Genomic DNA, 13911 nt, shown 5'->3' on the forward strand with positions numbered 1-13911 from the left:
AAAGTCTTCTTAGGAATCAATGCTTTACACTGCAACATTCCACATATCTTCTTTAACTAGCAGAGTGATGTGAGAAGAAAACCATTAGAATTATAGACCTTAATTATAGAGCTTAACATCTCTTGCTGGGAAAATACTAGGGAAGGATCGAGTGGAAGATTTGCAGTTGATCAACAAATTAGCAAGGATTTGCAATGGGTAGGTCCATCTTAACAAGAGCTGGCTAGAGCTAAGAGAGCAAGTCTATTGACTTCCAGAAGATTTTTAAAAAATTATGACATGTGGGAGTTACTGATTAGGCCAGCGTTTATTGCTCATCCTTAGTTGCCCTCGAGGAGATGGTAGTGAGCTGCATTCCTGAACCGCTGCAATTCCTGTAATGTAGGGACACAGTGTTATTATGATGTGGCGATGCCGGCGTTGGACTGGGGTGAGCACAGTAAGAAGTCTTACAACACCAGGTTAAAGTCCAACAGGTTTGATTCAAACACGAGCTTTTGGAGCGTAGCTCCTTCCTCAGGTGAGGAAGGAGCTGCGCTCCGAAAGCTCGTGTTTGAATCAAACCTGTTGGACTTTAACCTGGTGTTGTAAGACTTCTTACAGTGTTATTATGGAGGGAGCTCCAGTATTTTGACCCAGTGATAGTGAAGAAACATTGATATATTTTCAAGTCAAAAATGGTGAGTGACTTGGAGGGGAGCTTCCAGGTGTTCGGGCTCCCAGGTATCTCTTATCCTTGTCCTTTCAGATGGTAACGGTCATGGGTTTTGAAGCTTCAGTCCCTGCAATGGTGAGTTCCTGCATCTTTAAAAAAAAATTAATTTAGTGTATCTAATTCATTTTTTTTCCAATTAAGGGGCAATTTAGCATGGCAAATCAACCTAGCGTGCACATCTTTGGGTTGTGGGGGCGAAACCCACGCCAGCAGGGGAAGAATGTGCAAACTCCACACGGACAGTGACCCAGAGCCGGGATCGAACCTGGGACCTTGGCGCAGTGAGGCAGCAGGGCTAACCCACAAGTTCCTGCATCTTGTTGATGGGACATATTGCTGCCACTGTGTAGCCATGGTGGAAGAAGTGAATGCTTGGCTGGGATGCCAATCAAATAAACTGCCTTGACCTGGTTGGTGTTCAGATTCTTGTGTTTTTAGAGCTGCACTCATCCAGGCAAGTGGAGAGTATTCCATTACACTACTGCCTTGTAGATAGTGGACAGGTTTTGGGGAGTCAGGAGGTGAGCTACTCGCTGCAGGGTTCCAAGCTTCTGATATGCTCATCCAGCCACAATATTTATATGGCTACTCCAGTTCAGTTTCTTGTCAAAGGTAACCTCCATGACGTTGGTAGTGGGTGGATTCAGTAATGGTAATGCCATTGCACATCCAGAGGTGATGGTTAGATTCTCTCTTGTTGGAGATGGTTATTGCCTGTGTGACGCAAATGTCACATTTCATTTCATTTTCAGTTTCATGTGACAGGCTGCTCGTCAGCCCAAGCCTGGATATTGTCTGGGCTGCTGCATTTGGAGATGGACTGTACCAGTGTCGGAGGAGCATATAATGCTGAACATTCTGTAATTATTAGCTGAAGATGGTTGGGCCGAGGACTACCCTGACAAACTCCTGTAGTGATGTCCTGGAATTGAGATGATTGGCCACCAACTACCATGACCATTTTCCTTTGTGCTAGATATGACACCAACCAGTAAAAGAGATTTCCCCGATTCCTATCAACTCCAGTTTTGTCAGTGTTCCTTGATGCCACACTCCATGTCCATGTTTGAACCAAGGCTGTCACAAGGTCAGGAGCTGAATGACTTTGACAGATCCAAATAGAGCCCAGAAATCAGGTTATTGGTAAGCAAGTGCCACTTCATAGCACTGTTGATGACCTCTTTTGTCACTTTACTAATGGAGGATAGGTTGATGGGGCGATAATTAGCCTGGTTGGATCAGTCCCGGTTTTCGTGCACAGGGCATACCTGGGCAATTTTCTACATTGCTGGGTAATGCCAGTGTTGTAGTTTTATTGCTTTATTGGAAGATCGTGGCTTGGGGTGTGGGAGGTTCTGGAGCACAAGTCTTCAGTGTCTGACTAGTGTCGGAATTGACGGCATGGTGGCACAGTAGCTAGCACTGCTGCCTCTCAGCACCATGGACCCAGGTTCAATTCCGGCCTTAGGTGACTGTGTGGAGTTTGCACGTTCTCCCAGTGTCTGTGTGGGTTTCCTCCAGGTGCTTCGGCTTCCTTCCACAGCCCAAAGATGTGCAGGTTAGATGGATTGGCCATGCTAAATTGCCTTAGTGTCCAAAGATGTGTAGGTTAGGTGGAATTACAGGGTTAGGGCGGGGGACTGGGACTAGGGAGGGTGCTGTTTCAGAGGGTTGGTGCAGACTTAATGGGCTGAATGGCCTCCTTCTGCACTGTAGGGATCCCATGGATTCAATTACAACATAGTCAGGGCCCATAGCCTTTGCAGTATCCAGTGCTTTCAGCTGTTTCTTAATGTCATGTGGATTGAATCAAATAGACTGAACATTAGCATCTGTGATGCTGGGGACATCTGGAGGAGGCAGAGATGGATCAGCCACTAAGCACCTTTGTCTGAAGATCATTACAAATGTTTCAACCTCATCTTTTGCACTAATGTGAAGGACTCCCACATCATTGAGCACCGGGATATCTGTGGAGCATCCTCCAGTGAGTTGTTTAATTGTTCATCACCATTAACGGTTGGATGTGGCAGGACTGCAGAGCCAAGATCTGGTCTGTTGGTTGTGGAATCGCTTAGCCCCATCTATAACTTGCTCCTTATGTTGTTTGACATGCAAGCCGTCCTGTGTTGTAGCTTCACCAGATTGACACCTCATTTTTAGGTATGCTTGGCGCTGCTCCTGGGATGCTCTCCTGCACTCTTCATTGAAGCGGGGGGTCACCTGGCTTGAGTGGGGGATATGCTGGACTATGAGGTTAGATTGTGGTCGAGTACAATTTTGCTGCTGCTTCATGGATGTCCAGTCTTGACCTGTCATACCTGTTCCAAATCTATCCCATTTAGCACAGTGGTATCATGAGGATGGAGGGTATCCTTAAATGCGAAGATGGAACTTTGTCTCCACAAGAACTATGCAGTAGCCACTACCGATACTGCCATGGACAGATGCTTCTGTGAGATAGGTTGGTGAGGAGGAGGTAAAGTATGTTTTCCCCCCATGTTCATTCCCTCTCCACCTGCCACAAACCCAGTTTAGCAGCTATGTTCTTTAAGAATCAGCCAGCTCAATCAATGGTGCTACTGAGCCACTCTTGGTGATGGACATTGAAGCATTGAACTCCCCACCCAGAGTACATTCCGTGCCCTTGGCAGCTTAAGTGTTTCCAAATGATGTTCAACATGGAGGATTACGGATTCATCTGCTGAGGGTGGACAGTACTTGGTAATGAGCAGGAGGTTTCCTTGCCCATATTTGACCTTATGCCATGAGAGTTCATGGGGTCTGCAGTCGATTTTGAGGGCTTCCAGGACAACCCCCTCCCAATTTGGTGCGACAGGCCATAACAAGGGATGGCGATGGTAGTATCTGGGACATTACTCTATAAGGTATGATTCTGTGAGTTACGTCAGGCTGTTTCCTCTCTCAATTTTGACACAAGTCCGTCAGATATTAGTAAGGAGGACTTTGCAGGGTCAACAATGCTGGGTTTGCTTTTGAAATTTCCGGTGCCTCGGTTGATGTCTGTTTCCAATCCTTTTAATTGCATTTTTAGTGGTTTGATACAACGGAATGGCTTGCTAGATCATTAAGAGGGCAAGTAAGAGTCAACCAATGTGGGTCTGGCAGCATATCTAAGCCAGACCAGGTAAGGACGACAGGTTTCCTTCCCCAAACGACAATAGTGTACAGCAATAGTTTCATGGTAATTATTAGACTTTTAATTCCAGATTTCCATCGAATTCAAATTCTACCATCTAGCATGGTGGGATTTAAATTCAGTTCCCCAGAGCATTATCTGAAGTCCCTGGGTTTCTAGTCCAGTGATACTACCACCTCCCCTGTATTTAACAAAGTTCCTCACAAGAGAATGTTAGTGAAAGGTAAAGTTCATCATGGTAAATTATCGATCTGGATACGTAATTGGTTGAGTAGGAATAATGGACATGTGTTATAATTGATGGGATAGTGTATAGCAAGCATCTGTGTTGGGACCTCAATTATCCCCATATTGATTGGATTTCGATGATAGAATAAAGTCACAACCCAAATTTGCTGAAGTCACAAAGATGGGAAGCTTTGTAAGTCATATAAATGGAAGCTTAAAATTAGAAAAAGCTATCAATAGATTAAGTGAATTGACAAAACCATAGCAAATGCATATTAATGCAGGAAAATGTGAGGTCATCCACTCTAGACCCAAATAGAACAAAGCAAAGTACTTTCTAAATGATGAAAAGCTAGAAGAAGCAGAAGTCCAAAGAGACTTGGCAGCGAGCCATGTACATATATCATTAAAATTTCATTAACAGGTACAGAAAATAATCAAAAAGGCTAATGTAATGTTGGCCTTGATTTCTAGAGAGCTAGAATGCAAGGAGATAGATGTCTTACCTCAACTATACAAAGTTCTGGTTAGACCACATCTGAAGTTCTGTGAGCAATTGTGAGCATACCATAGGAAGGATACACTAGCCCTGGAGGAGTGCAACACTGTTTTACCAAAATGACACCTGGATTCCAAGAGTTAAATTATGAGAGATTGCATAAACTGGGGGAGGGGTTGGCGCAGTGGTTTTATACCTAGACTAGTAATCCAGAGACCCACGGTAATGCTGTTAGAATTCTACCACAACAGATGGTGGAATTTGAATTCAATAAAAAAGCGTGAAAATATATTGTGTTCCTTCATGGTCAAAATCCTGGAGCTACCTCCCTGACAACATTGTTGGTGTATCTACACCAAAGGGACTGCAGCGGTTCAAGAAGGCAGTTCATCACCACTTCAAGGGCAACTAGGCAATAAATGCCATATTTAATAAATACCCACATCCCATGAATGTAAAAAAAAATTTGTTTTGAAGTCTTCTAGAGCAGATGAATAGAATATTTTATGCTGGTTGAGGAATCTAGGACATGGGGGCATTGTCCAAAGCAGGTCTTCTGGAGTAGTTTAGAATAACTTTTAAATGCAATAGGTTGAATCTCTCTTCCGCTCAGGGAATTGTTTTATTTTAAATTTGAGATTGATAGATCTTTGTAAACTGATATCAAAGGACATGGGTCGAAACCCTGAACGCCCTTCCTAACAGTGGGTATTCTGCAGTGGTTCAAGTAGGCAGCCGACCATTAACTTCACAAGGGCACTTAGGGATGGGGACTAAATGCCGGCTTAGCCAGCGCGTCCACATCCCATGAATGTAAAGGTGGATTTATGGAGTTAGGTCACAAATCATCCATGATGTCACTGAATGACAGAACAGACTTAATTTGTTAAATGGCCTCCTCCTGTTCCTATGTTCCTAGTTTGGCAGTTATCTGATCACAATTTGTGAAAGTGTATTGGTTGTCACTATATTGTGCCTGAACATAGAACATGCACTTCTTATTAAAGAATTAAGTAATTCATACTAGTGTATTACATTTACCAGATAATTCTCAGTGAATTCTAAAGTGATGGTTTGCTCTCATTTTATAACGCCAAAAATTCCAAAAGCAAACAGACTTTATTTAACGTCTTTAAATTCACTCATGATATTTTCATACTTCTAAAAATCGACATTGATTTTTGTTGCATTTCTGTTTAAAGATAAAAGTAATATCATGTGATATAGGACAAAGTATTATTGATTTTTCGACCGAGGAGCAGAAGATATATTGAATTTGTGACAGGAGACCCATAATATTTCTAGTGTCCTTTTAAAAACAAACTACAAGGTGTAGATTTCCTGGTTGTAACCTATTGCAGACTTGCAGCGGTAAACTCCATTGAACCAGGATATATTATAATTCTGGGATGGAATTCAAATGCATAAGGGATCAAAAGAGCAATAAGACATCACATAATCTGTATTTACTTCATCAACTCTTCAAGCTTTATAATCTATTTACATGTTACTATAACATGTTTTGTTTCATAAATATTACATGAGTGAACTGTATCTGTGTTCATGTACAAAGTATACACATCATAATTGTTTGTCTCCATTTCCTCCTTCATATATAAAAAATGGTACAAAATGTGTGCAAGAGAATATTAAAATTTTACTGGGAGAAGGGAGAGACGAGACAGACAGGGGGTTGTGGAAGGGAGAAATGTAACAGGGCATTGACTAGACTGATTCTTTATCAGTCATTTCAGGTTGAAAATAATGTACAACCCGTTACAAAGTAAAAGCCCCAACTGAAAACACATCAGCTCAAACACTAATCCATGTCAACCTGTAAAGGGAAAGCAGTGGTAAGAAAAACAGCTGGCAACTTGGGTAAGATACTATCTTACCCCAGCACATCAGCAGGAAATGTACTAAGAAACAAACATAATCAACAGTAAAATACTGCAATCACAAGCAATTTGCAAACCAGTTTTCTCATATCCACCCCATACTTTAAGAAAATCCAGGCAAAAATTTCTATCAAGTTCCCTTTTACCTCATTTATTTAAACCAAAAATCTAAGTTTGCATCAGCAGAAATTGAGCACACACAAATAGCCTACCTTTTAGAGCAGTACTATTTTCACAAGGTTTGGAAAGGCACAGGTATTTTACATTCAACTTGTGCAATTCAACTGAACCCAGTGACTCAGAAAGATGGTACGCCAGATATGTCAGCTTGTTGATTGGTTACCATGTGACAGTTTAGTTAATTGGATAACTGCATAACTCAGAAGTCCCTCAATAGAAATTTGGACATAAATAATTTCAGAAACTGCTTCTGTGCCAATATTGGAAGTAGCAACTAAAAAACCACCACAATTTATTTTCAATGTTCAAAGACTGAACTTATCAAGCCGTTCAATCCTGCAGTACACAATGACACTTCCTTCTTCAATAGAATTCACTTTTCAGGGATAGGCTATATTTCAAACTTTTAATGTCCAAAACTATTTGAAATGTGATATATATATTTTAAATACAGTTATACCCCTTTTTGATTTTTTGAAATAAGACTGAAGCTGTGGAATAACAAATGAAAACTGCAGTGAAAACAATCCAGGCCGTTAATGATTACCTTATTCAAAAACTTTGAATATTCATTTATTCTAACACCACCAAAGAAGAAAGTAGATATGAATAGAAGAGTTAAACTAGCCAAAACGTGATAAAAGAATTCCAAAGTTTAGTAGGCATCACATAAAGCAACATTATAATGACACAGTAAATTATAATCAGAACACTTTTGTGGACCACACTACACTTGTGTCAGATTTCACTCCAACATTTTATTTGACTGGCATAAATTTCAAATCACAATGAATGGAACTTGGTGAAATAAAGGACACAGGCAAGCAGAATTTGGGATGAGCTGTAGTTAATGGCAGGAGAGTGAGTAGTCATGTCTGGACTAGCTTCGATAATAGGGATGGTTGGTTGTATAGACACTGCTCTCAAATTTTATTTAATTTTGAGAAGTCAATTTTAATTTAAAAGATATGAACACAGCCACTTAAAGATGTAGCAAGTTATTGCCATTGAAACTTATATTTTTTTTATACACTCACGTGCATAAGTGAATAATAGGACTGCTTTCCTGTGTAAAAAAGGTAACTGAAAGGACGACCATCTTCTCCCCATTGGACAGCTGTAAACAGAGGAAAAAATTATGTTACAGTTCATCATATTTTAATTTTCTAATGACAATAGTGAAGTAAATGTGTATCTAGCATTGTCGGTGCACCAAAGTATATATTCGGAATAAAGGTGTGTACTCCTGATATGATTTTTTAATATTAGGGCTCCAAATTTCCCACATTTGCCAATAGCTGAGTTCTTAGTATTATCATTTGAAGACAAGCTTATCAATACCAAATGCAACCATGCAAAATTTGCTGTCAATGCTGAATTAATTCCCCAATTGGCTGTTTGCCAAATAGCTTTACCCCACCCCCCCCATTTTTATTAATTTTATATCTAGTAAAAGGAAATATTGAAAGAAAAAATATCTTCTTTAATATACTGATGTTTGTTTTCCCAGATTGCACATAGCAGAGCCCTAGAGATTGTTCTTCAATTCCTGGAAACTCCAGGGCAATCTGGAGGATTGGCAACCCTAACTACTGCTCTCCCTAACAACCACCAGAGGCTGAACAGGACTCCATGCAACCTTGGTTTCATATCTGACCACGCACGATAACTTTCTAACCACATATCCACACTATCACCAAAACCATCTATTTCCACCTCCATAACATCACTCAATTCCACTACCACCTCAGCTCATCTGTTGTTACAACTCTGTCTCATGCCTTTGTTACCTTTAGTCTTGACTATTCCAATGCATTCCAAGCTAGCCACCCAGATACTTTCCTCCATAAACTGGAGGACATCCAAAACTCTGCTACTCATATTTAATCTTGCATGACTGCCATTCAACCATCACCCTCTGCTTGCTGATCTACAATTAAGTGTTATTTAAACACGAACCAATGTTAATAAACTCATCCTTGTTTTCAATTCTCTCCATGGTCTCACTCTTTCCCATCTCTCCAATCTCCTCCAACCCTGCATCTACAATCTGGTATGTGTGCCCCTCCAATTCTGGCTGAGACTGTTCCCAATTTAATTGTTCACCGATTGGAAGCCAATCTGCCAGCTCCCTAGTGCTACAATGAGGTTTATAAGATTATTTTTTGGAACTGTATTTTGAAGTTTAGGGTCATGTGATAGGTTTTGAAGTTAGCCTGACCGTAAGCCTGGGTAGTTTGACAAAACAATAGAAGGCGTAGACTGTTTTACTGGGAAAAAGGTGCAAGGCATTTATATGGCGACGTTGGCATCAGTGTAGACACTGAGTCATAAAAGGTCCCAGAAAGGTGCTGCAGGTGGCAGGTTGTAAATAGTTATGCTGTAAACTGTCAATTTACTACTTAGATGAAACGGTGTTTGAATTTTGGGTCAAGAATAGCTAATCAGCATTTCTATCTAGATGCAAGGTAAATGTGTTTTCTGTTGTCATGGGACAGAGGACGACATTTTTGGGATCAGGTTACACATTTCCCTGCAAATCAATGAACATCTCAGACAGACAGCAGGTTTATGTGGTTAGCAGAGAGTTGGGGCTGTTTTGGCTTTGTGAGCTCTCATGGCTAGTCATGGGAGGGGAATGCTCTCTAGTCAGACAGACTCATCCTGCAACCATCTAAAGGATTCTGGGAGATTTGTCCTGGCGTGGCCAGAAGAAAGATCATCAGAATAGGCGTTACTGCTGATGGTACATTTATGAAACTGTCTGAAAGCAGTCAATGAAAGTACTACTTGCCAAAACACGGATGCAGGAACTTACTGGAAGCTCGGTGTAATTGTGGATCCACAATTTATGTTGCACATCCTTGCTGTTACCTGGCAAGTGCTTAATAGCCAGAATTCACTCCAAAGTCACTCTGTATTTCCCTTTAATAGTCCCTTAAACCTAACTCTTTGACTGAGCCTTTGGTCACTACCCTCTATACAGCTGGGCTGAGAAAAAACCCCAGAGAAAAATCACAAAGTCATAATTAACAGAATGAGATGGGGTAGCTGATCCAAAGAAGATAGAGCTAAGCATTTCAATTATTATATAATTATTGCAAATATATAATTTATTTCTAAATAAGCAGTCAAGTAAATATTATAAATTAATACAGTCATTAATAACTACTGCAAACTTAAATTAGGAACAGGAAGTGAAACCAAAACAGAAACGCTGAAAAATTAGATCGCAGTTCGCACAGGAAGTAGAGCTCGGAGGGAGATTAATTGGCTGAATAAACAGCTAAATATCTAATTTCTTAACAAAACTACAGATGAATTATAATTTCATTTTAATTAAATAAAACACAATTAGAGAGGAATGGTGGTCGGAGGAGGTGGTGGCGCAGTGGTATTGTCAATGTACTACTTACCCAGTCCTCTGGGGTCTTGGGTTTGAATCCCACCACAGCAGATGGAATTTAAACTCAATAATACATCTGGAATCAAAAGTCTGATGGCGACCATGAAACCATTGTCAATTGTTCTAAAAACTCAATTGGTTCGCTAATGTCCTTTAGGGAAGGAAATCTGCCCTCTTACCTGGTCTGGCCCACACATGACTCCAGATCCAGCAGAGGGCAGCAGAGCAGAGCTACGGGAAATTTGCATACGTGCAGTGCAGTCAGCCTAATTTGAAGGTGGTTTGTGGAGGGGCTGTTGTCAAAGGCAGCACGGTAGCATGGTGGTTAGCATAAATGCTTCACAGCTCCAGGGTCCCAGGTTCGATTCCCGGCTGGGTCACTGTCTGTGTGGAGTCTGCACGTCCTCCCCGTGTGTGCGTGGGTTTCCTCCGGGTGCTCCGGTTTCCTCCCACAGTCCAAAGATGTGCGGGTTAGGTGGATTGGCCATGCTAAATTGCCCGTAGTGTCCTAAAAAGTAAGGTTACAGGTATAGGGTGGATACGTGGGTTTGAGTAGGGTGATCATTGCTCGGCACAACATCGAGGGCCGAAGGGCCTGTTCTGTGCTGTACTGTTCTATCTATCCACAGCAATGTGGTTGACTCTGCCCTCTGATAAGGCCTAACAAGCTACTCAATTTTTCCAACCGCTACGAGGAAAACAAAAGGAATGAAACTGAACCCGTCACCCACTATCAATCTAGGCACCAGAAACAACAATGGCAATCCCAGTCCTGTAGTCCTGCAAAGACCTCCTCACTAACATGTGGGAGCTTGTGCCAAAATTGGGAGAGCTATCCCACAGACTAGTCGAGTAACAGCCTGACTAGTCACACTTACAGAATCATACCTTACAGATAATGTCGCTAAGCCTCATGTCCTGTCTCACTGGCAGGACAGACCCAGCAGTGGTGGCGGCACAGTGGTTTAGAGTTGGGAGGGAGTTGTCCTGGGAGCCCTCAAAAAATTGACTCCAGACCCCATGAAGTCTCATGGCACCAGGTCAAACATGAGAAAGGAAATTTCCTGCTGAGTACCACGTACCTTCCCCCCTCAGCCGATGAATCGGTACTCTTCTTATGGAACACCACTTGCAAGAAGCACTGAGGCATGCAGAATGCACTCTGGGTGTGGTAGCTCAATGTCCATTACCAAGAGTGGCTTGGTAGTATCACCTCAGACCGAGCTGGCACAGTCCTAAAGCACATAGTTGGGACTGCAGCAGGTGGTAAGGGAACCAACAAGGGAAAAACATACTTGACCTCATCCTCACCAACCTGCCTGCCGCAGATGCATCAGTCAGTGACAGTATCACTCAAAAGGTGATGACAAAGTCCCATCTTCACACTGAGGATACCCAATCATGTTGTGTGGCACTACCACCATGCTCAATGGAATAGACTTCGAACTGATCTCGGAACTCCAGACTGGACATCCATGAGACTCTGTTGGCCATTAGCAGCAGCAGAATTGTACTCAACCACAATCTGCAAACTCATGGCCTGGCATATTCCCCACTTTACGATTGCCATCAAGCCAAGGGATCAACCCTGGTTCAATGAAGAATGCAGGAGAGCATGCCAGGAATAACACCAGGTATACCTAAAAATGAAGTGTCAACCTGGTGAAGCTACAACAGAGAACTACTTGCGTACCAAACAACATGAATAGCAAGCAATAGGCAAAGCTGATTACACAACCAACGGATCAGATCTAAGCTCTGCAGTCTTGCCAGATCTAGCCATGAATGGTGATGGACAATTAAACAACTCACCGAGGATGGAGATATTTGTGGAGCTTCCTCCTCCAATGATGTGGAAGTCCAGCACTTGTGTGCAAAACATCACAATGATCTTCAGCCAGACATTCCAAGTGGATGACCCATCTTGGTCTCCTCTGGAGCTTCCCAACAGCACAGATGTCTGTCTTCAGCTAATACGATTCATTCTACGTGATATCAACAAACAGCTGAAAGCTTTGGATACTGCAAAAGCTATGGGCCCCGACAATAGTACTGAAGACTTTTGCTCCAGAACTTGCCGTACTTCTAGCCCAACTGTTACTGTACAGCTAAAACACTGCTATCTACTCAGTAATGTGGAAAATTGCCCATGTATGCCCTGTACACAAGGAAAGGACAAATGCAACCCAGGCAATTCCCGCCCTATCAGTATACTTTCCATCATCAGCAAAGTGATAGAAGGAGTCTTAACAGTGCTACCAAGCTGCACTTACTCAGCAATAACTTGCTCATGAACATTCTGGTTCCGCCAGGGTCACTCTCCTGACCCCATTACAGCCTTGGTTAAAAGAGCTGAATTTCTGATGTGAGACGAGAGTGACTGCCCTTGACATCACGGAAGCATTTGATTGAGTATGGCATTAAGGAACCCAAGCTAAACTGGAGTCAATGAGAATCAGGGGGAAGACTCTCCACTGGCTGCAGTCATACCTAACACAAAAGAAGATGGTCGTGGTGGTTGGATGGTCAATCATCTCAGCTCCAGGACATCACTGTAGGAGTTCCTTGGGATAGTGTCCCAGGTTAAACAATCTTCAGCTACTTCATCAATGACTTTTCTTCAAGTGGAGATGTTCGCAGATGACTGCACAATTGTTCAGTATCACTCGTGACTCCTGAGGTACTGAAGCTGTTCATGTCCAAACGTAGAAAAACCTCATAATTCCTCAACATTCAATGGCATTGCCATTTGAATTCCCCAATATCAATCTCCTGCGGGTTACCACCGAACTGAAACTGAACTGGAATAGCTATATAAATGCTATGGCTACCAGAGCAAGTCAAAGGCTAGATATCCTGCAGCAAGAAACTCCTGACGCCCAAAAGCCTATCCAGAATCTCCAAGGCACAAATCAGGAATGTAATGGAATACACTCCACTTGCCTGAATAAATGCACTCATGAATCTGGACATCATGCAGGAGAAAGCAGCCCACTGGATTGCTACCCCTTCCACAAACATTCGATCCCTCCACCACAGGTGAACAGTGACAGCCATGATTATCATTTATAAGATGCACTACCAAGGTTCTTAGGCAACACCTTCCAAACTGGCAACAATTACCATCTAGGAGTACAAGAGCAACAGATACATGGGAACACCTCCATCTCCAAGTCACTCAACATCCTGACTTGGAAATAATATCTCCGTTCCTTCACTGTGTTAAAATCCTGGAATTCCCTCCCTAACAGCACTGTGGGTGTATCTCTACTTCATGAATTGCAGTGGTTCAAGGCAGCTCACCACCACCTTCTGAAGGCAACTAGGGAGGGGCAATAAATGCCAACCAGCGACGCCCACATCCCATAAACAAATAAAATTCAACATTAACATGTGGGACTCTGGGAAGCAGTCTTGCAATCCTGGATAACTACATCTGTTGCAAATGTCTGCATCTCGAGGAACTTCAGCAGTTATTTGGCTGAATAGGAGTGGGGTATCAGGAGGAGAGTGAGCTACCTGGCACTTGGATCCAGAGAGTCACATCCCCTAGGTTAAGCAGTCATGCAGGCCTGGTTAGTTGTCATGGAGATGAGGCTGTGGCTGTGTCAGGTAGATAAGTGGAGTGCCGGAGAACCTTGGCCTTTGCCCTTATCCAAAAGGGTAAAGATTCTTGCTATCTGTCTTAGGGCAAAGTTTGCAGAGCAAATTGACCATGTTACAGAAGCTATTCAAATGGAGGGTGGGGGTTGTTACAGGGAGTATGGCAGTGATAAGAGTCTGTACAGTAAGGAAGATAGATACAGTTTTTTGCAACTGTGACAG

At 42.4% G+C, this 13911-nt stretch overlaps 1 protein-coding gene across 2 annotated transcripts in view; it reads right to left on the bottom strand.

The window, feature by feature from the left end:
- Positions 1-13911, bottom strand: part of mrps9 (mitochondrial ribosomal protein S9) — a 151408-nt gene that overhangs the window by 56290 nt on the left and 81207 nt on the right. For both annotated transcript variants that reach the window (XM_038817816.1, XM_038817817.1), the window contains exon 5: positions 7718-7797. In XM_038817816.1, the coding sequence (XP_038673744.1) occupies positions 7718-7797 (80 nt within the window). The remainder of the gene's footprint in view (positions 1-7717; positions 7798-13911) is intronic.

This window comes from Scyliorhinus canicula, chromosome 14 (genome assembly GCF_902713615.1).
Source record: "Scyliorhinus canicula chromosome 14, sScyCan1.1, whole genome shotgun sequence".
Lineage (NCBI taxonomy): Eukaryota > Metazoa > Chordata > Chondrichthyes > Carcharhiniformes > Scyliorhinidae > Scyliorhinus > Scyliorhinus canicula.